Source organism: Austrofundulus limnaeus, unplaced genomic scaffold, assembly GCF_001266775.1.
Source record: "Austrofundulus limnaeus strain Quisiro unplaced genomic scaffold, Austrofundulus_limnaeus-1.0 Scaffold239, whole genome shotgun sequence".
NCBI lineage: Eukaryota > Metazoa > Chordata > Actinopteri > Cyprinodontiformes > Rivulidae > Austrofundulus > Austrofundulus limnaeus.
In genome coordinates, this window is record NW_013952641.1 from 478,639 (window position 1) to 499,398 (window position 20,760).

General features: G+C 40.0%; 1 protein-coding gene across 1 annotated transcript in view; it reads right to left on the minus strand.

Moving 5' to 3' along the window:
• Positions 1–20,760, minus strand: part of klhl29 (kelch like family member 29) — a gene marked incomplete at its 3' end in the record, with an annotated part of 392,046 nt that overhangs the window by 67,396 nt on the left and 303,890 nt on the right. Inside the window, 1 exon segment of the mRNA XM_014020080.1 lies at positions 3,573–3,744. Within this exon segment, the coding sequence (XP_013875534.1) occupies positions 3,573–3,744 (172 nt within the window).

The following is a 20,760-nucleotide window of genomic DNA, read 5'->3' on the forward strand; positions in this document are numbered from 1 at the left end:
TTATTTAACTAAATAAAGTGTACAGGTGATATTAACCTCTACAGGTACATCTCTGTATGATGAATATAACATACTAATCCCCCAAAATTAGTCTCTCAGAAAATATTAAGATTACCTAAGACTGATAGATTGTCAAGGTGTGGACTGCAGCTGGAGTCAGTGCTTCAAGTCCCACCATAACAGTGAAGAAATTTATAGTTTAGTACTGATTAAATACAACACAGAGTTAGGGTTTTCTATTTTATAATACCTTTATAATGTTTGTTATATTTCTTACAATGTGTTAATAGTGTAGATACATGTCCGAATATAACAACACATAATTGAAGCTGTATTAACATTAGAGTTGAGGGCTGTATGTTGGAATGCCTGTGATTCAGCTGTAGGCCAGCAGGGGCGAACCCGGGCATTGAAGATCCTGTATTTATTGGCCGACTTCCTGTTTTGACTTTCAGTGTGTGGGTTGACTTGCCAGCTCATGGCTGAATAAACCCCCACTCCAGAATTCTGATGTTGTATGGCATTTATTTCTTATCACAGATCATTTTATTTAACACTTGTGTTTTCACCTGACTTCAGCCGTTATTGAACACGTATTTTCTTACAATAATAATAATAATAAGAAGAAGAAAATGAATTCTTTCACAAAATAATGACAAAATTTACTGTCATGTTTATGAAAACATCAACATCACTTCTCAGAAATTTTATCATATTAGCATTTCAGAAGCAACCAAATCAAGTTCACACGTCTGAGTTAAATTATAGAATCTAATATTTGCAAATAGAATATATGCTGCACACAAGACTTATTTCATACATTAGTCCACCTACTCATAAGTTGTATAAAAAAAATTTTTCCATCAATGAGAGAGACTTGAACAGCTTGAACTGACAAAAAGTTGTTTGCTGCTGTGTTGACTACTCAACCAGCCAGCCAAGAAAACCATGCTTGTTTCAGCTCTCTACAAATCAGACCTGTTGGCTGCACCGCCTGACTTGCAACACCCAGCCGTGGCTCAGTGACCCCGTGCAGCTCGAGAGGAAGGTTACAGACCGGAGCCTGTTGATTGGCCGACTCGAGCAGCCCTGATTTCCCCACTGGCTGCGTGACTCCCTGCAGACACATGCAGACCTGTTCCAAAGCCCAAACACAAATTTACATTTATATGAAAGGAGCGGGAGAGGAGGAGTACACGCAGGACAAATCCTGTTGCAGTTCCACGGTGCGATGTGAAGGTCTGAGAAGCGTGCAAGATTTTTGCACAAATGGACTGTGGAGGGAGAAATTCAGTTTACCTCTGAAGGAGTGACGTGAAGGCGTCACATAGAGGGAGGGCACAGTGGGGGAAAAGGTAGAATGCAGAAAACGTTGGTAAAATGTAAAGGGGGCAGAGGAAGCCAAAAGAAAAAGAAACCAAGATGTTCCRCACAAGAACGTCTCTTGCTAAAAGACATGAAACATGTCTGCAGTGTTTGACTGAGGARACCTTTCACAGCAACATATGGATCAGTTTGTTGTCTCTTTARAACTCTAAATGTTTCAGAAAGGTCACAAGAAGCGAGGGGTTCACTCTGCTGTGTCACACTGACAGCAGAATAAAAAAATGTTCAAATCCTCAAATCCCAAACAGAAAAAAAAAATCATAAAAAAAAATCAAGATGCTTTATGTTTTGCTGTCTGACTCACAAAGAAAAGACTTAAATCACCCCAGGTCCTGTCAGGAAACAACTCAATGTGATGACTCCTGAAGAGGGATCAGCCAAAATAACTAGAATAGTTCCTGGAGTAACTATCAAAGAGCTTGGTACATGGTGTCTAATTTAAATAAAGATTTGACTTTTCTGTTACTGACATTTTACCTCAGYATCGCTAAAAATGCCCAACCTATGGTCAGTTCTTCCATTCTGCTATGRAGTCCATCTTGGATATTTGATTGGAATTCATTATACGATGAGGATTGTTAGCAGGTACCACCAAACAAAATTTCTWCATTATATGTCTAAAAAGGGCTGCATTACAGTCAGTTTTACATTTTAGCGATGGCGGCCATCTTGRATTTTGAATTCGTATGTGATGATTGTTCTCAGCTAGCCTGGCCCTTGCCTTTCTACGCAGCTCCGCTCAATTCTAGTTTCCCTTCTCTGCTCCGTCTGGGACTTCTCCCATAGACAAGGATTTCACTGGCAGATTTTTAGCCGAACCAATCAGAGAACAGAACGTCGGTTTTCTGCGCAGTGTCTGCTTGTAGTTTATTTCACCTGGGCCAATCAGCAAACAGAAGGCGGAGTTTTGAATGATGTCGATGTTCTGCGCAGTGTCGGCTAGTTAGTTAGCAATGGCAGTGGAGGAAGTGAATGAAGCCAGTCCGTGTCGATAAGACTTCCAAATTAAAATAATTAAAATAAATTTGTCTGACAAAGCAGCAGCTCTCATTCACAGTCGTCTCGTTGGTATATKTCTCCTCTCAGTAGGGTTGTTTAAGCACACGCGATTTCTGGTTAGCGTCTTAGCTTAGCCTCCTTCACAGCGACACACACACTTCAGCAGAGGCCACGCCTCCAGCAAGAATCGCTTCTCTATAGCAGCRAGTCCAGACCCTCGTACGAAGCAAAGYGAAGGACAAGGGTCTGGTTTTTACCAGGCTAGTTCTCAGCTACCACCACACAAAACTTCAGCCCAATATTTCATAAAACGGTTAAGTAACTGCAGTTTCCAATTAGCTCTGGTGGCCATCTTGAATATTATATTATATWTTCAGAATTTGTCAAAGCTTGTTCTTGGCTCCTACCAAACTAGTTTTCAGCTTTTTGTCTAAAAATGGCTGAATCATATCTTTATCTATAATTAGCATTAGCRGTTAGCTTAAACTTATGATTAGCATTTAGAATGTGTTGAGTTAGCTCTCAGCTACCAACCCTGCAAATTTCAGCTTCATATCTATTAAAACTGCTGAGCAATGCATTCCTCTGCTCTCCTATTCATTTGAATTGGCAAGCCCTAATAGAAAGAAAAAAAAATCTAATTCATGCTCATGATAATTGTATATAAATGTCTAACTGTTTTGCTATGACAATTGGTTTTGTTAAGATGACTTCAGGCAGAATTCTCCATCTTTTAAACTCTCCTCTGTTGTTTTTATTCATCATAAATAAATGACTCATAAAAAGAAGACTACATTAGGTCCACTCTTTGGAGGATTGATATTGTCTAATATTGCTTTCAATCAGGAGGAATGTGGAGGAGTTTTATTTTCAGTGTCAATGGCTATCAGCGGGTATTTCAAAGAAGAAAATCTTGGCTCTGACCAGTTGAGAATATTTCTGGACCAACGGAGTGYGAGAACTAATCCTATTAAGCTGCAGGTTGGGACTTACCAGAGTTAGTTATAAGGAGCAGAGTTCATCTGATATTAGCGAGATATTACCAACACTATGACCGCAGCCATAACTTTCCTTAACTGCAGCAGGACACGCAGTGCTGCAACCTTTCCTCCTCCTCCTGCTCTGAGTCATTAAAAGCCTGCAGAAAAGCTTGCAGTAGCACCRTGAGTGCGGCCCATTTAGCTCACCTGTCAGGTAGATGTTGTCTCCCGCTGAGATGACGCTGAAGAACTCACGRTCGTAGAAGGGCAGGCTGGCCAGTGGGTACCACTTACTGTTCTGGGGGTTAAAACATGTGACTGCTGTCAAGGAGCGCTGGTTCATCCCAATAGCCTGACGCCCYCCCACCAGAACTATCACCTCGGCTACACCTACAGGACAAATGAACAGGAAGAGAGAAGAGAAAGCAGGTCACCGAGGAGGGAAGGTTTCCATCAGTGAATAAGAGGCAGAGTTGGTAGATGAGACAATCCCACACAGGCACAATGCTTTGGAGGATGTTGTCTGAAAAACATTTATTATAAGCAGTTACAAAGTTAAAAACCTATCATTCCTTGAGGGAAATAACATTATGATCACATGCAAAATCTCTGTTAGTGCTCGGAGTATGTGTTGATTACGAACATCTCAGAACACAACAAATTTTAGCTCAGCATCTTTAAAATTGACTTAGATTTGTGTTGATCAGTGGTGGTGTCCATCTCGATATGGGACGACTCTAAAACTTAATCAGCTGTAAATGTAAATTCACTGATTATTTTCTGTGAGTTTGAGTCAAAATTTAATAACTGCTTTACAACATATGTTGCTGTTGACTAAAAACGTTAACATAGTGCTGGACAATTATTCAACTTTGATATATTTATTGATATACATTTTGTCAAAGCAAAATACCTATTTGAGATATATTTAATAGCATACAGTATAAATTACATCAGATTTAAATCAAGATATCTGCAATAAGTTACTGACTATCTGAAACACATATTTAAGATAAACAATAAATTATGACTAGTTGAAGAAACGTTAATGAACCATAAGGAAAGTGATTATGTTGGAGTGTCTGCGACTCAGCTGTAGGCCTGTAGGGGGCGTACGATACACTGAGACATGTTAAAATGAGCTGCACTTCCGGCGTTCCGACAGTGCTGGTTGTTGCTTCAGCCGTGAACAATAAACCATCATTTAGAACCCAGTACTGGAGTTTGTATGGCAATTCAACATTCATATGGTTTATACCTGGGTAAGACACAATTTCAGTAAACGAACATTAAAATTTTCTTACATAGTCATGAATACATTTTAGCCATATCGTCCAGCCCTACATTAATGGCAAAGTGGAACGCTCCGATGCTGTGTTGGGGTGACTCTTAGCTACTACCACACTAAATAGTGGATTATTGCAGTGGTGGGCAGTGCTAATCCAAAAGTTAGTTGTGCAAGTTCTAAAGCACTRAACTGTTTATTGGAGAACTGAAGCGATGCTTTCTGGGTACAGGACGGATTGGTGACAGGAAGCAAAAATACGAAAAACAGGAAACCGTCTTAACTTCAAATTAGAGCATGAATTTAAACTTTTTCCTACTTCTGTTATGGCTCCAGTTACTGATTAATCACTTATTCATTCAAACCAGGTGTGTCGAATTAGGGAAACAATTAAAACATGCACAGGAGTCCTTGAGGACCAGGGTTGGGAACCACTGCTTTAAATGTTGAGAAACGCCTCAAGCTTCTCTGAGCTTGGTGCAACATTTTCAAAGTATAATATTGGCTTAGTTTTATGGGTTTTTTTGTGTTGCCTCTGGAAGCCATTGATTCTTTGCCATTTATTTATAAATAATGAATCAGATAGCATGTATTAAAGCAGTGGGTCCCAAACCTGGTCCTCAAGAACTCCTGTCCTGCATGTTTAGATGTTTCCCTGATTTGACACACCTGGTTTGAATGAATGAGTGATTAACAATCTTCTGAAGACCTGTTGAATAGCAGGAGAACAAGTAAAACATGCTGGATAGGGGTCCTTGAGGACCAGGATTGGGAAACTGAGCTAGAATGTATAGCATCTGTGAATAAACAAGACATCTGAGGGATTGGTATTGACTTGAGACAGCCTTCTCCGTCTGCTGTTAAACATAATGATGGTCAGCACATAATTAAATAATTAAATTAGCACTATTTTTCAAATTTTGAAAGTGCAAGTCCACAATCAGATCAAAAAAGTGGTAAAAGCACAAAAGAGCAAACAAGAAAATTAAGTTTGCAATTTGCTCTTTAGGGGACTAGTGCCCACCACTGGTTCATCGTGTGTAAAGTTGACTTGGGTACAACCCTTTTTATGTTGGACAAGTTTTACCAGCTGTGGTGCCCATCTTGGATGGGATTTATCAAATGTAAATGTACATCCAGTGATTTATTCTTGAAAGTTTCATTAAATCCAACCAGGCGTTGAAGAGGTAGACACACACACCCACACATCATCACCTGCCTTTTTTTTCTTTTCAGCAGTGGCCAACAACAAAACATTTCAAATATTTTTACACCAACAAGCTACGCACACAAGGAGCCGGGGATAAAATGCTTGCTGTTTGGAATTCAGTTGGCCTTGGCTGTCCCTGAATCAATAAACTTGTTGGAAAATGCTGAACGAAATGCAAAGCAGCAAAGTTTCCTCTTTTACACAGAAAACTTACTGAGTAAATGGGGAAAGTATAACTCAATTAGCAAGACCGATGMGGTTACTACCCAGCTCTCTTCCTACACGTAATTCACTCGACCACACACTCACAGTAAAACTTTCACAGTGTGTGAGTACGTGTGTGTGTGGCATGAGATAATCACCGAATCAATACGTAAATTAATTTATGTGAATCTGTATGTGAAGGTGGAGTCACTTGATTAGGATACTTCTGTTTTCAGAACTCAGCTCGGACCGATGCAAACTCACAAACACAGCTGGTGGATAAAGACACCAGTGATCTGAAACACACACACACACACACACAGGTTGGCAGACCGCCACATGTGTGTCCTCAGGTCCTCGCAGGCTCCAGTGAGCAGGCAAGGCGACGGGACAAAAATGAGCTGTGTGTTTGTAAGCAGCAGGCAGGCAGGCGAGCAGAGGGAGGGAGAGGATAAGGGTAAAAGAGAAGAGAAATGAGAAGGGAGGAAAAGCTAATCTTCATAAACTTCAAACTTAAGACTGGTTTTGGCCTGCTTGGATCAATACTTTTTTCACAAATACATTCTCTTTACCAGGCGCATCCACGGGGGCTTGATATACAGTAACGTATGCTTCTTTAGATTTAAACTATCCTGCTATTTCTGTCAAAGCTCATAAACAAAACTGCTTTTTTTTTTTTTGCTAAAAAGAGGAGCAAGGATAGAAGAAGGGGGAAAAAAAGTTGCAAAAACTAGAATGAGCTTGGCTGAAGCTGAGCAAACAGACAGAGCGGCGAGCGCTGCCTCAGACACATCCTGGACACACAGCTTAGACTTAGTGGACAGCTTAAAGCAACTTGGCTCCTTTCCTCTACGGGATTTTAAGGAAGTGTTTCCATGCATAGAGTGGAAAAGAAAACAGATGGCTAAGAGAGAAAACTGTGACTGCGTCCTGTGTACAATAACGATCAAATGCAGAAGATGAAAGCAAATGGATGCACACGAAATGATGTGACGCCCGATTTCGATTTGTTTCTGTCACAAGGATATTTTCACAGCTCAGTAGCATCACAATCCAAACTAGAACCCTGGAATGGACCATGAAGACCTCCAACAGATGATTTTTGATGTTCAGGTTATAAATGGGGGGGGGGGGGGGCTTTTATGGGACAGCAGCTGTGCTTTGACAAAAGTAACGAGGCATAAACGGATTTTTTGTCTTCTTGCTTGTGGTTCAYACAGACAAACACAGATACACTAAATAAAGTCCAGACTCCACACCTGCCTTACCCACCACCAGTACATGTCTAACTCTAACCGAAACTCAGTTCACACCTAAAGGCCCCTTCTCACTATGTTGCAACTGTTGAAGACTAGCTGAGGCTACAAAATGATGAGAAAACAGGCCTATTTTAAGTTGTTTTCTCACTGAATTCTGAATGCTTGCATCTAATTGACCAGCAAGTCATATTTCCCATTAAGGACTTGCAGAGCTGTATTCTTGGCTGTGTACATTATCTCATTGCCAAGCTCCACCCACATCATACTCGCTTTGGCTCGCTTTGTACCCACTTTGGCAGCCACCTTCATATTTACAATCTAATGTACCAGAATAAACGTTTGAAATGAAAATAGGCAGATTTAGACTTTGTCTCTTAGACCTGGACATGTTTTGTCATATAGTGCTCCCGTGCAGGTCTCGGAATACAGCTGAAGCTCTTTTGTGTCAGGTTGCAGATGCTTGCAACAGGAATTAGACAGGAATTAGATTTTTTTGGACATGTTCAAAACTCAAGTGAGATGACTGCGTCAGGTGCGACTCACCTGAGGACATTAAGAACTACCCTCCAAACATTCAAGACATTAAGGAGACAGCCTGTTAACATTCAGCGGAACGCCAGGATGCCGTTTTTGGTTCGTTTTATTTTAAAACGTCTTTTTGTGTCTCTGTTCAACCTGTGTCTGTGTTCAATGCATCAAAATGGATGTCTAGGCCTTCCTCTTTCGACTGACACCTCATTTGACCAACTGGGTTCAAGTATCAGCTGTCCAGAACCAATAATATATGAGAAGTGACCAACTTCCGGTTTCCGTCATCCTGGGTTAGATTGACTGTAGAATTGGCCAATCAGCTCAGAGCTTCGTTCTGATGACACAGCTGTGTAGCCAATCACCATATCTTTCATTTGGCATATACAGTATATTGATGGGGTGGGAACTTTGTTTAGTGACGGCACAAGCTACACACGGAGTAGGTCGCCATATTTAGGCAGTCGTGCTATGCTAACGAAGAAAGCCACGCTCACAGGAAAACGTTTTTTTTTTCCATAGTTTTTTGGCCAGTTAGCCGAATAAACATGCTGATAAGATGAAAATATATTTGTTATTAAGTGTTTCAAGTGCTTCAAGACATGGAAGAGTGATTTTTGTGGCCAGGAGAAGTAAAAATGTTTGGATAAAAACACTTCCGGTCGGCCATTTTGAGTCGCTAATTTCGTCATATTTGAGGACGAAAATGCATCATAAGTAAGTGAAAAACTTTTTTTTTTCACTGCTGGTGGTTTTATAAGCTGTGTGAAATGTTAATGCTTTGAAAGAAATAAGGATATATTTGTTTATTCTTGTGTTTTGGCTGTTTAGTGGTGAAAATTCGTCTGAATGTACTCCAGTTGGTCTAAATATTTCAGAACAATAATATATATTTTTTTATTTAACCATGCTGTGAGTATGAGTACTTCATTCAGTTTGGGCACTTGCCAATTCCAAGTACTGATACTGAGTACTTACTGACTTAGAACCTAAACATTACACAATGACTTTAATTAAATTTAAAACATTTTAAAATTTAGAACAAGGTGGATCTCCTTCCTTATTGACCTACAGCTCATCTGATTGCATCACATCAATTAACGATATCATGTATACTGTAGCAACATTTTAAAATAAAAAATGGTTTTATTTCAACTTGCATATCATTTTTAAATGTGGAACTGAAAAACTTTTCACTTTAAATGTAAACCAACAGTCTTTTCAGTATTGACACTGGTATCCAAGTATTGATAGGGATATCAGTATTGGGGCATTTTGTATGAGTACGAGTACTTGTAAAAATGCTCGTATTGGGCCCCATAAAGACTACTAGTCCTGATAAAGCAAGCGATTATACATTCTTATAAAGCATAAAAAACCATAAAAAACAAGTACACACACACTTCCACAAACACACATCAACTACTCAGTTCTCTTATTGTTCTCCCTGGTGGAAGGTTTGCTATTCCAACATTTTTCAGCTTTATTGAATTTCAAAAGTATGACTATTTTCTTTGTCTGAGCAGATTTTTCATCTCCTTTCATCTCACTTGCTTTCATCCGTTTAGTTGTTTTACTTTGTTGATCTCAACAACGTCAGCTGGCAGTTTCTTTGTCTACTTCTGAGCCAATAGGGGGATTTACTTTGTTTCTGTCTGAATATCCATCCGTCAAGTTTCTTCTGTTTAATCATTCATATAGGTTATATCGTCTAAGCACCCAACAGTTCCTGATGTTACGCATTTGCTTAACAGTTCCTAAAATGTAAAAAAAAAAGAAAACCAAAAGGATGATTTTGAAAGAAACTGCACAAGAGGCCTTTTCATTGTTGTTTGCTCAATCCCCACAGCATCTAATTAGGCCAACTTAAGCAACTCACACATGCAGCCTCGACATGCTGCTCTGTTCGGGCCCACGCACACGCAGGTGTTTATTATCAGCTCGTGCACACAGGCGTGAATGTTCCCTGTGCTTTCTGCTCGACCGGACACGTCAGCGAGTCCACATCTGGGTGCTGAGGCTGCTGTGTAGCGCTGACCCCTGAAGCTCTGAAAACATTCACAGGCTAACACAAACCAACAGCGGCCTGTCAGAACGCAGCGCAACGCAGAAGGGGCACCGCTGACGGGGAGCCACGGCGTCGGATCAGATGGCTTTGTGACTGTGTGTGTATGTGTGTGTTTCTTAGACAACAAGGCCTCACAGGGACGGCTGTCAGTCAGAATGAGGTTTGATGGGAGTTAGGTACAGGGATGAAGGGATGAAGGAGACTACGATGGAGAGGAGCGTTTGGGGAAAAAAAGGGGGGGATGAAGGGATAACCAAGTCTTGACAGCTTCTTTTTTTTCCTGACAGGATTTTATACCCACGGCAGTTCAAGGAGAAAACTCCTTCTTCACATTGTTACTGACCTTTTTGGATGCTGTTGGGTACATTTTTGACCTGTCTGTTTTCAAAAATAACAATAAAAGCTTGGCCAAAGTTGTTGCACATTTTTGTTAATCCTGACAATGTCAAAAACTTTTATTTTGTACCTTTATGGCATTGCATACTGTACCAGCCAGCCTGATTTAAGCCTCATCTTTTCTACTGCTAAAACATTTCTAATCTAGTACTGAAGTCATATGACACCAGAGCTAAAGTTGATAACAAAACGTCAAGTTAAAAAAGAACATTCTCAGCGAGGCTGAAGCTCATTTTTCCTTTGACAACTACAGCTGTTTTATCATTTTGTCTCAGTCTTTAACCTTTTCAGCCTGACTGAAGTTTATTGGCGATTGACATAGGCAGCCAGACGTGGAAAAACTGCTTAAATCCAACCCCATATTTGATGTGGTTTGTACAGAACCACTGTAAACATGCAGAGAAGGCTGCAAAGTCAGTGTTTCTCAACRTTTGTCACGCCTATTTAAATCTGGCACGGCTGATGAATGCATGTAAAAATTTATCTTGCATTCTTATACTTTAATTTTTGTAACAATACATTTTATTTGAAGGCAACTTCGTCATGCAAGAACCCCGTACAATGAAATACAATATAAAATGAAGTGGAAAACAAAAATGAAAAAAAAAAAAAAATCATAGAGATGAAGTAAGATGGCAGTTGAACTTAATGTTTAAAAGTTTTCATTTGTGATTTAAAGATGGAGATGGTGCGAGAGAGTTTTTAATATCCAAGGGGAGAGCGTGCCAGAGGTGGGGCACTGAGTGACAGACAGCTCGAGCTCATAGCGGCCAAATGAGCTGGTGGTTGGGTGAGCTGAGTGAGGGGAAGAGTGTACAAATTAAAGACCTTGTTATGCTTATTAGGAYCCCATGTTAAGAAATGGCAAAGTTATAGATCAAGTTTTACTGCAATATTGTGAGATTTTGCGCAATCTGGAAATGCTCATATTAGATATCAAGTTTGACTCTCAGCTATACCAGACTAAAGTTTATACAGTATGAGATCTCTAAAATTGACTGAATTTTAGACCTTTACATTTTTTTTAAAGATTTAGCTTGTTTCTCCACTCCAACATACCTGATTTTAATGAATGGGTGATTATCAGGCTTCTGCAGAACTTGGGAGATAATTAAATGACTGAATCAGTTGTGTTGGAGCAGGGAAAATAGTAAAGCATTCAGGGCTGCRACCCTCGTGTTAGGGATCTGAGTTTGAGCTCTGATAAAAACCCGAAAACAGATAAAGGTTTACAAATTTTATTAAAATTGCTGGTGTGGAGCTGGAACAACCCAGGTGCATGGGTCCGGTTTTCTGGACACAGAAAAAACAGGTTAGTGGCTGTAAGACTCTGGGACAAAATACTACTAGTATTTTTAGCCACTAAACTGGTGTCAACTGGGAGCCTCCGTGTGGAAACACCGACTGTGTCAGTTTGGTTCCAGAAAAACACGATGATGTCACGACAATCCTTGGGAGCGTTGCGGGTCCGAGAAATGGGTCCGGGGTCCAGCGACAGACGAGGGTCATACACAGAAGGATCAGAGAATATGACGGGTTAAGAGGAGCAAACTTAACTCTTGAATCCGGGAGGCAGGCAGGGGTCGAGAACCAGGAAGTCTGAGGTGTCGTGGTGCTGAGCAAGGGAGAGACGAGGGGCAGGATTCCGAGAAACAGAAACAGGGTCATTACCAGAAGAGCAGATGGCAGAAGGTATCCGACATGGGCTGAGGCAAGAGGCGGTAAACCAAGAGACAAGAAGGGGGTCGAGGAGCCGAGATCAGGACAGGACATGGGACAAGAATGCTGATGATAAACTGGCAGAGTGCTGAGGGAAACTGCTGGCTTAAATACAGAGGGACACAGGTGAGTTGCATGAGCTGATTACCTGAGGATCTGTGACGGGAKGGGTAGCAGGACTGTGACAAGGCTGAGGAAAAGAGCTGCTAAAAACACATGACATGAGATAAAAACAAAAACAAAACTAAAACTTTACCTAAAACTATAACACCTCGAGGACCAGGATTGCCTATCCTTGATTTAGCTGCAGTAGACATCTTGAATTGGGCTGACTCCAGAAGTTTCATTATAATCTTTCTAGCTGTTCATAAAATATTTTGCCAACAGACACAATTACCATATTTATTTGTGTATAATACGATCTCATGTATAATACGATCCCCCCCTTTTCTGAGCTTAAAAAGCATAAAAAATTTAATCCTCAAACTACCTCCAATTTCATACAGACTTCAAGATTTTTCAGCCTTTGCAGTCTTTATACATATCAGTAAAATGATCATTGGATTGTTAATTTTATTTTAACAACATATGTACTAAAAGGTATTTTGACAACAAATATATATCAGCTGTAGCAGCATCATATGAATTCTGGCATTTTACACATAGTCCACCAGGAGGCGCTAATACAAAAGTCAGAGATTTCACATGAGATTTGGGCCATCTTCTGGGGGAAAAGCAGATTACTTCCTACTCACGAGCGCCCCCTCTGGTGGGGAAACTTTTTTCAGGGATACAAACTTTTCAGAACACCGGGTTGTTCGAGGAGCGGCCCGGTCACACGCTAATGTCATTAGTTCGCTATCATTACTAAGGTGCAGGAATACTTTTTCCCTCTTTTTTCACGTCATGTCGCCTGCCTGGATCTGTTATTATCTCGCTCTGAAGCATGGAGGAGTGTCAGAGGTAAGCTTGCTTCAAGTGCTTTTTACGATGCGGCCTCATTTCTGGACTGAATGAAACCAATATTTCAGTTAAAATACATAAGTAAAAATATTTATCCGAGTATAGTACTACCCCCAACTTTATGGATGATTTTATGGATTTAATTTTATGTATTATACTTGAATAAATACGGTAACTCCAAGAGTTAATGCCAAAGTTTTGAACAAAGATGATGCACAATCTGTAAGTCCAGGGGTATGCGATGGGGTTGACTGTCAGCTACTACCACACTCAGTTTGTTCTTTATGTCAATAAAAGTGACAAAGTTAAAGCAATTTTTGTGTTTCATTAGGTTGATTTGCTCTGACCACCATCTTGAATCAAATTGACCTGCAAAGTTTTTTAGTTTTTGAGAGCTTCAGTAACCATTGGTTCATAAGATATTTTGCTAACAGAWAATCTATCAGTTCTGCATTGAGAAAGCCCCACAAAAGAGAAGATAAACGTTTTCAAAAAGTTACAAAGAAATCCAGATGTCCTTGATTGAACCTACTCTGAGCCACAGTGGAAAACACCCATGGTTAAAGTTTTAACGACGAGGTCGTAAACTCACAAACATTTTCACATAATAAACTAGTATTTAAAGGAGAGGGACATGTGGTAAACATATGCCTGYCTCTTGCATTCATCACACAGTTTCACAAGTTGCCCAAGTCATGGTGATGCATTTAAAGAGAAGACAGATGAAATTCTTCCTGACTCCTGAAAACATTTTCCTGCTCATTAGCTGTAACTAGCTGAAAAGGAGTAGAAAGCATTTAAGCTCTTGCAAAGTTATTTACACCTTTATAGCAGTGCTGTCATAAGTGACTGACCCATTCACCCCACCATCTTGTGGGTGGTTGTCAGCAGTGGGTTGTTTATCCACTCTTACATGATGTAGGATGTTGAAGGGATGAATTAATGTGTAAATGGTGGAGAGGCCAGCTTGGCAGAATCTGAAGGCTGCAGTATATGTAGATGACAGGTGATCCCTGGGTTTAGACTTTATTTTAGGAATGTTTTCCTCCAGTTTACCAGAGATGGTTTCCTTCACTTCTTTCCCGTGACTTTTTTGTCCAGAATGTTTACTAAACTGTCCTCTAAAGTCAATCTTTTCTCGTTAAGACGTGGGTGAACTTTGGGGAGTTTTGACCCAATGAGCTGGTTCTGCACTGAAACCTTCACCTGTGGTGCAACGGTGTTACATTTGATCAAGACGTGAAGTGGAAAGAATAAAATGAGGCAAAACAAAATTTAATACCAAGCAAAACAGCCAATTTAAAAAAGAGGAAAAAAACATCTGCACTTCTAGCAATCCTTTTTTAAAAATTCAATTTGTAAAGAAAACGGATGGGGTGGTTACATTTATAAGGGATAGTTATTTTCATTTTGTTGATATAAATGTCTAAAAATGTGTCTCGTTTGCGTGCAGAGATACTTAAGGCTGCGCAAAGAGAAACAAATTTTAATCTTAATCCAAACTTTGGCTTTCCCACAATGAATGAACTGATGTGGAAAATGCACGCCACATGACTTCTAGATGCTGCAAGCACMGGAGGAAATTGCACAGCACGCATTCCAAGAGAAAATACTGCACTTYAGTTGTCCAAGTTGTGCGCAGGCCTTCAGTTCAGTGATGATGCTCTAAACAAAACTCTACAGGCTTATCTGAAAACAGATAACTGAAGAATTTGTTTCCATTGAGCTTTTTTTTAAAGATTCATTTTATCTCATTTCACTTTTTCAACATATGCGACACAATTTACAGTGACTTTCAGCCTTTCAGTAAAATCCTTCTGACACCAGTTGAAGATGAGATGGGTCAACCAATGCTTCTGCAGAAAGAAGGTAAAAGGCCAGGTTTGAATTTAAACATTTGCCATCAGTAGCTGAAAACATTAAAATGGCCAATTTATTTTCTGTAGAGTTTTGCCAGAAGTCTAAAGATGAAAAGATGAGCAATAAAACCAAAAGATCAGATAGTTTAAAAGGATGCCAGGACCCAGGAGGACTTTTTTTCTGACAATGGTGGAAAGCAGATCTAAGTGAGAGAAGATAAATGACCTGAGCAGAACTCCAAGAAACGGAAGAGCAAAGGTCAAGGAATGTGGAGCTTGTAACATAATTAACCTGGACAAAATGGGACCTGCCAAAGTTGTAGATCACCTGGCAGGGTGCCACATAAAATATGACACCTTTCCAATATCTTTAATTCCACATAGGTGGAGGGAGAGCCCTGTATAAATCCATGCTGGAGCATAGACTGGAAGGATTTAAGAATGTACTTACTCAGAGAAGATACCGATGGTGTAACAACTAAGTTCTCTGACAAATGGCACAAATTGGAACAATTTAAATAAAAAGAAACAGCATCAGACTTACAGTAGACCTATTCCATCCCTCTAGTTTTGGAAAAGTGGGGAGAAACCACCTTCCTCTAAGGTGATAAAGAGCCTTCTAAAAGGCACAGCCACTGGGAATGATAAGAGAAGAAACAATTTTTACACCATTTTGACCAAACATCCCTGTGACCTGACACTGTTCATTGGTCCGAGGAGGCACCAAATTCAACTTCATGATAGAAATAGAGGTACGGTATATCAAGATTGATGATTGAATGGGTGAAAGCTTCAGGAAAGTAAATCAACACCACGTACTGTATCATATTCTTCTCATAACAGCGTACACTCATGGATGTTCCAAAGCTCAGGGTAGCTGAACAGTTTTTGCAAATTATGCTTCTGTGTGGTACAAAGGACTTTAGTTAGTAGGGTTGAGATGGAAGCAAAAAGAACCTCCTGCTGGGTCCAGAAGTAGCTAAAAGAGTTGGTCAGGATCTGGTCATGCCTGTTATCATGAATCAGAATGTCTGTTAGTGCTGGGCGGTATACTGTTTTGTACCGAAAACCAGTTTTTATTTTTGTTATGATATGAATTTTCTGAATACCAGTATAAATAGCCTGAACACGTGCGGAACGTTTCATCGCGGCCGCCAGTGAACTGTTTCCCGGGGGACACGTTTCCTCACAGCACYGCTAAGCGCATTAGCATGCTAATGTTATTGTTGGAACAACTGGCAGCGGGTGGTGTTTCAGCTGGTCTGACGTAAAAAAAAAAACATCCCATTTTTAACATCGCTGAATGTAGTAAACAACTCTTCAGTGATGTGCATGGTTCGATTTAACGCACTATGTTATAATATTATGTTATAAGATTTTAATGTGCTTCTATTCTGAAAAGCCCGGGGGGAAGTAGTTTTGTAGTGTAGCTAAGTTGACTGGTGTGCAAGGTGAGTCGTCCTTTTAAGTTTTATTAACACGTAACGATAGACCAGATAATGATTTTTTCTCAACCCTTCACTATCGGACTAAAATGCATGATTACTGTCTACAACCAATCAAAGATGAAATGACGTACAAGAGGAAGGAAACAGTCATGCAGAGGTACAGTAAAAGAAAAACATCAATAAGCAAAGTTTGTACATTTTATTATCAGCTGAGCTGTGCGGAAAAAAATACCGTCAAATACCATGAAACCGGTGCAATTGTTGAATATACAGTGATATAAAATTTGGGTCATACCGCCCAGCTCCAATGTCTGTTACAAAGTGCAACACAGTGCRCTGGTGTAGATTCTTAGTCAACCAGAGCACAATAATCCCAGCAAGTTGAATCAAAGACAACTGAGCTTCTGTTTTGATTCTTGAGTATGTTTCAATTCGTCTTGTTCATCCAAGGAGTATTATCAATTAAACTTAACGAGAGGACCCAGGGTGGATCACATCATCTCTTGCCAAGATGTACCAGTGACTGAAAGAACCCAAATAGCAAAGAGGTTTGGACCAGATCTGGTGTCAAGCTGGCACTGCTGGCATGACAAGTGCTTTGTCAACCAGATGTGGGCCAGGTCTGGCAATAATGGCACTGTTTTTAAGATGGTGTTCCACAAATGGTCCGATTGTATTTCGGGGTCCACATCTGTCAGTACCACAACTGGCCCTGTTGTTGTTTGGTATATGCGGGTGCTGGCCCATGCATGAACCACCTTTGGAAAACTGCATCTTGTCCACCACAGGGCCGCTATTCTTGGTGGTATGTAGGCCAAGAGTTGCTGCTCAGGTAGAGTCATGCGGGCCAGATCAATTTTGCTGTGTGTAGTGTATGTATCCACACAGAGTGAACGTTTAAATTTTGACATTAACAAATGGGAATTATCTGACCACCAAAATAAAATTCGTGAGCCCAGAAAAGATGTTTAAACTTCAGTTTTCAAACAGTTTTACATTAGTTTTTACTATTCAGAGCTGTACGCATCCTGCTCTTGGACAACCCACTCAGGAATAAACTCAAGCCTGTGCAGATAAAAAGAATATAAATAAGAACAGTCTTGCGTTAGCGCGGACTTGCATATCGAAACTGATGCCCAACTGCCGAGCGAGACGGGAAGAAACAGACATACATGCCTTAAAAAAACACACCCTGGCATTTCCTGTGGATTGCTGCCACACAGATCAACTTCAAACAAATGAACCTATCTGTGAGAAGAACATGCCACCCATGCTTTGTCTCATGCAGGAACAAGTCCACGAATCACTGCGAACACATAAAGTCACACATGAACGTAAAGTCACTCTCGAGGAAGTGAGGAGGACGATGTGATTCTGTCATTTCCTTTTTTCTTGTTGCCACACTGGGTCTTTTCTCACCTTGCTCCCTGCCTCATGCTGTGACCCTGCCTTCTTTTATTTTTCTTCTCTCTTTGTGCCTCGCAGCGAACGTCTGTCATGAACTCAGCCTGCCTCTCTTACTTTCTCTCTCCAAGCCGCTTTCGCTTAAACCCTGGGATTCTTTGCTCTTTAATATACTCCCCATTTTATCTTTCCCCGCTGCCTCCAAACATACTCGTTACCTTTCGTCCGCTCCTCTGACCTTACGGTACAGAGGGATATTCTTAAGCTTCCACTCTTTTCTTTGTGTACTGCCAGGAAAATATCACCCAACAGAAATACAATAAGTAAAACAAAAATAGTTTGTACCATTCCAACAAGCCTGTCTATACTTGGTATGACTACCTTTACTCTTTGAGTCACATTTTTTTTGTAATTGCTTTAAGTAAGTAATAATAAGCAGTAATTCTGCCAGCTTCCAAAGCTTTTCTGCAGATTTGAGCTTTTTTTTGTTGTGTGCTCTATCAAATGCGCCGCTTCATTAATGTCCAAGTCCGGGTTTACAGGAGGCCAATCGGTAGCTCATAGTGTTCCATCRTGTTTGTTTCCATTCAGGTAATGCTTTTACCGCACTGACATCTGGATCACTGCCCTGCTGAAAAACAAAGACACTTTCCAGATGGTGTTCTACTGYGGATTAAAATCTGACTGTACAGTTCTCACTGATATATAGCTCCCCAACACCACTGACTGAAATGCAGCTCTAAATCATGACAGAGCAACAACCAGGTTGTATTGTTGGCTTGTTATTTTATTATTACCCCTGCACGTTAAAAAAAATGAAATTTTCCAAACAAAAGACCCGTTATCATGGACTTTTATGTCAGATCTAACTCGGCTTATGTTAAGCTTTTCTGATGAAGCCTTGCCACAAAATAAACAGAACTGAAGATCCACGTGTATCTATTAGGTAAGGTGTGTTGTTCTTTTTCCACTATTTGACAAGAACACGATATTTCATTACCGTTCATCTCCTGTAGATCAGTTGTTTAGGCCACTTTTCTACTTTTTCTCTACCTGTCCAATCTTTGCAGGAAAACACAGAACATACTGTAACTGTACTGAAATATGYGCTGTCTTTGCCTCACAACTCAGTTTGTTGGAGGAAATGAGTGGTTGTATGATAGTCAAACATAAAAAAAAYAAATAAAACTAAAGTAGAACAAGTCTGAGTCTTTGGAATCCAAATATTAAATGAAAGTGGCATTCCTTGAAGGAATGCAAATCTCCTGCCAACTTGCATGCCACAGTTTTAAAGAAAGTTGTTGTGGAAGCTGGTAACTCTCACAATAAATGTTGGAGATTATGCTTATCTATGCCATACCAAATATTGCCCCAACATCTGTAAAACAGGCCAAGCTTAAGCCTTTTTAGAGTTACGCAAGGTCAGTTAGCTGTGTTGACCATTCTGAGTGGTGTTGCCTTCAAATGTTAATCAACTGTAGGTGTACAGGAAAACATGCTTTGAGAGTTTTTTTTAATCCTTCCAGTGATTCATGAGATATTTTGCTGACCATTTGCACAGAAAATTACATTACTGTCCATTTTTCATGGAGGTAAATAAAAAYGAGAGATAACTCGAGGCTTCTTCGCAGTTCTGTATGACAAACAATAATAGCTTCCCGTTTAAAATGACTTCATAAAGTTTTATTTTGGTGAAATAAAGCAAAGGAAAGTAACTCAGTAGCTTTCACAGTCAGAGATAACAGTATTCTGTWTTCAACCAACTAAGAACTGTCCATGCCACCATTTTCATTTCACAACGTCTTTTTCAAAGGAGAACTCAAACTCAAAGACAGTAAGATAAACTGCAGATAAAAATGATGTGATGTTTACAAAACTGCCAACAGAAGTTTCTTTATGCAGTACAGAGGCAAAACACTAAAGCTTTAAAAAAAGAAAACAAAGAAAAAGGAAAAAGCATCTAGTTTTGATGTTTTGTTTAAAATCAACCACCACATCAATAGGGCCACAAGTCAAATACTGTCTGGATGGTTTTCAGCACTTTTGTCTGTTTCAAACACTTTGATTCTTTTCGGTTCGCAGCTGGGCTCATGCATGCAGCCTCTAAAGCTCAGCAGCAACCAAATGATTGCATCACAAGTTACTGTTGGTTTTGCTTTCCTTCATCAATAATTGCACACTGTGTACTGTAGCTGAGCAGGCTGCAGGAGGAGGGGAGGGCTCGCCAAAAGCTGCTGATCTGGTCACTAACGTTGGCCATTGATTACATTTAATCAAAGATAAAGATTTGTTTCAGCTTCTCGCCGACTTCTCTGCTTCTACAATTCAGAGTGGAACTAAAAAATATCTGAAAGCTGCAATTCAAATGGATGTTCGATCAAATTTAAGCCAATTAGTGCCAGTCTTTTTTGCTAAACTGTGTCTGTTTTTTCTGCCCGACATTATKCCTTTCTGCCTAAACAGTTGGCATATGATGATGTCGTTTAGTCTGACGATACAAAAAGAAAAACTGTGTACATTATGAAACCGTGTTCAGAAACGTTGACTTGATGTATGGTTAGATTTGGATACAGAATGTGAAGGGAGAGCTGGGGGTTTGCACACATTCATTCTGGTCCATAAATATTTTTCCTTATCTCTGCTGCCTCTCTTTAGTCTGTTTTTAGCTTTTCACCCCCTTCCTAATCCCACAGTTATTCTCCCGGAGAGTTAATATGCAGTAGTGAGGAACAGGGGGCTCTCAAATTATTTCAGGGGCCACAGAAGTGCAATGTATGTGCAGTTATGATGTGTGTGTGTGTGTGTGTGTGTGTGTGTGTGTGTGTGTGTGTGTGTGTGTTGTCTAGTTTATCCATTTGTTGAGCAAAAAGTCTGCACAGGTTCAAAGGGATAGTTCAGATTGAATTGGGGATCTGCGGTAATATTATGAACACTAACTATTAGGGGTGTAAGAAAATATCGATACATTGAAATATCGTAATATTTCATTTCCCGATACTGTATCGATATTCTAAAGCCCTGTATCGATTTTTTATTAAGGTTTAAAATGTCA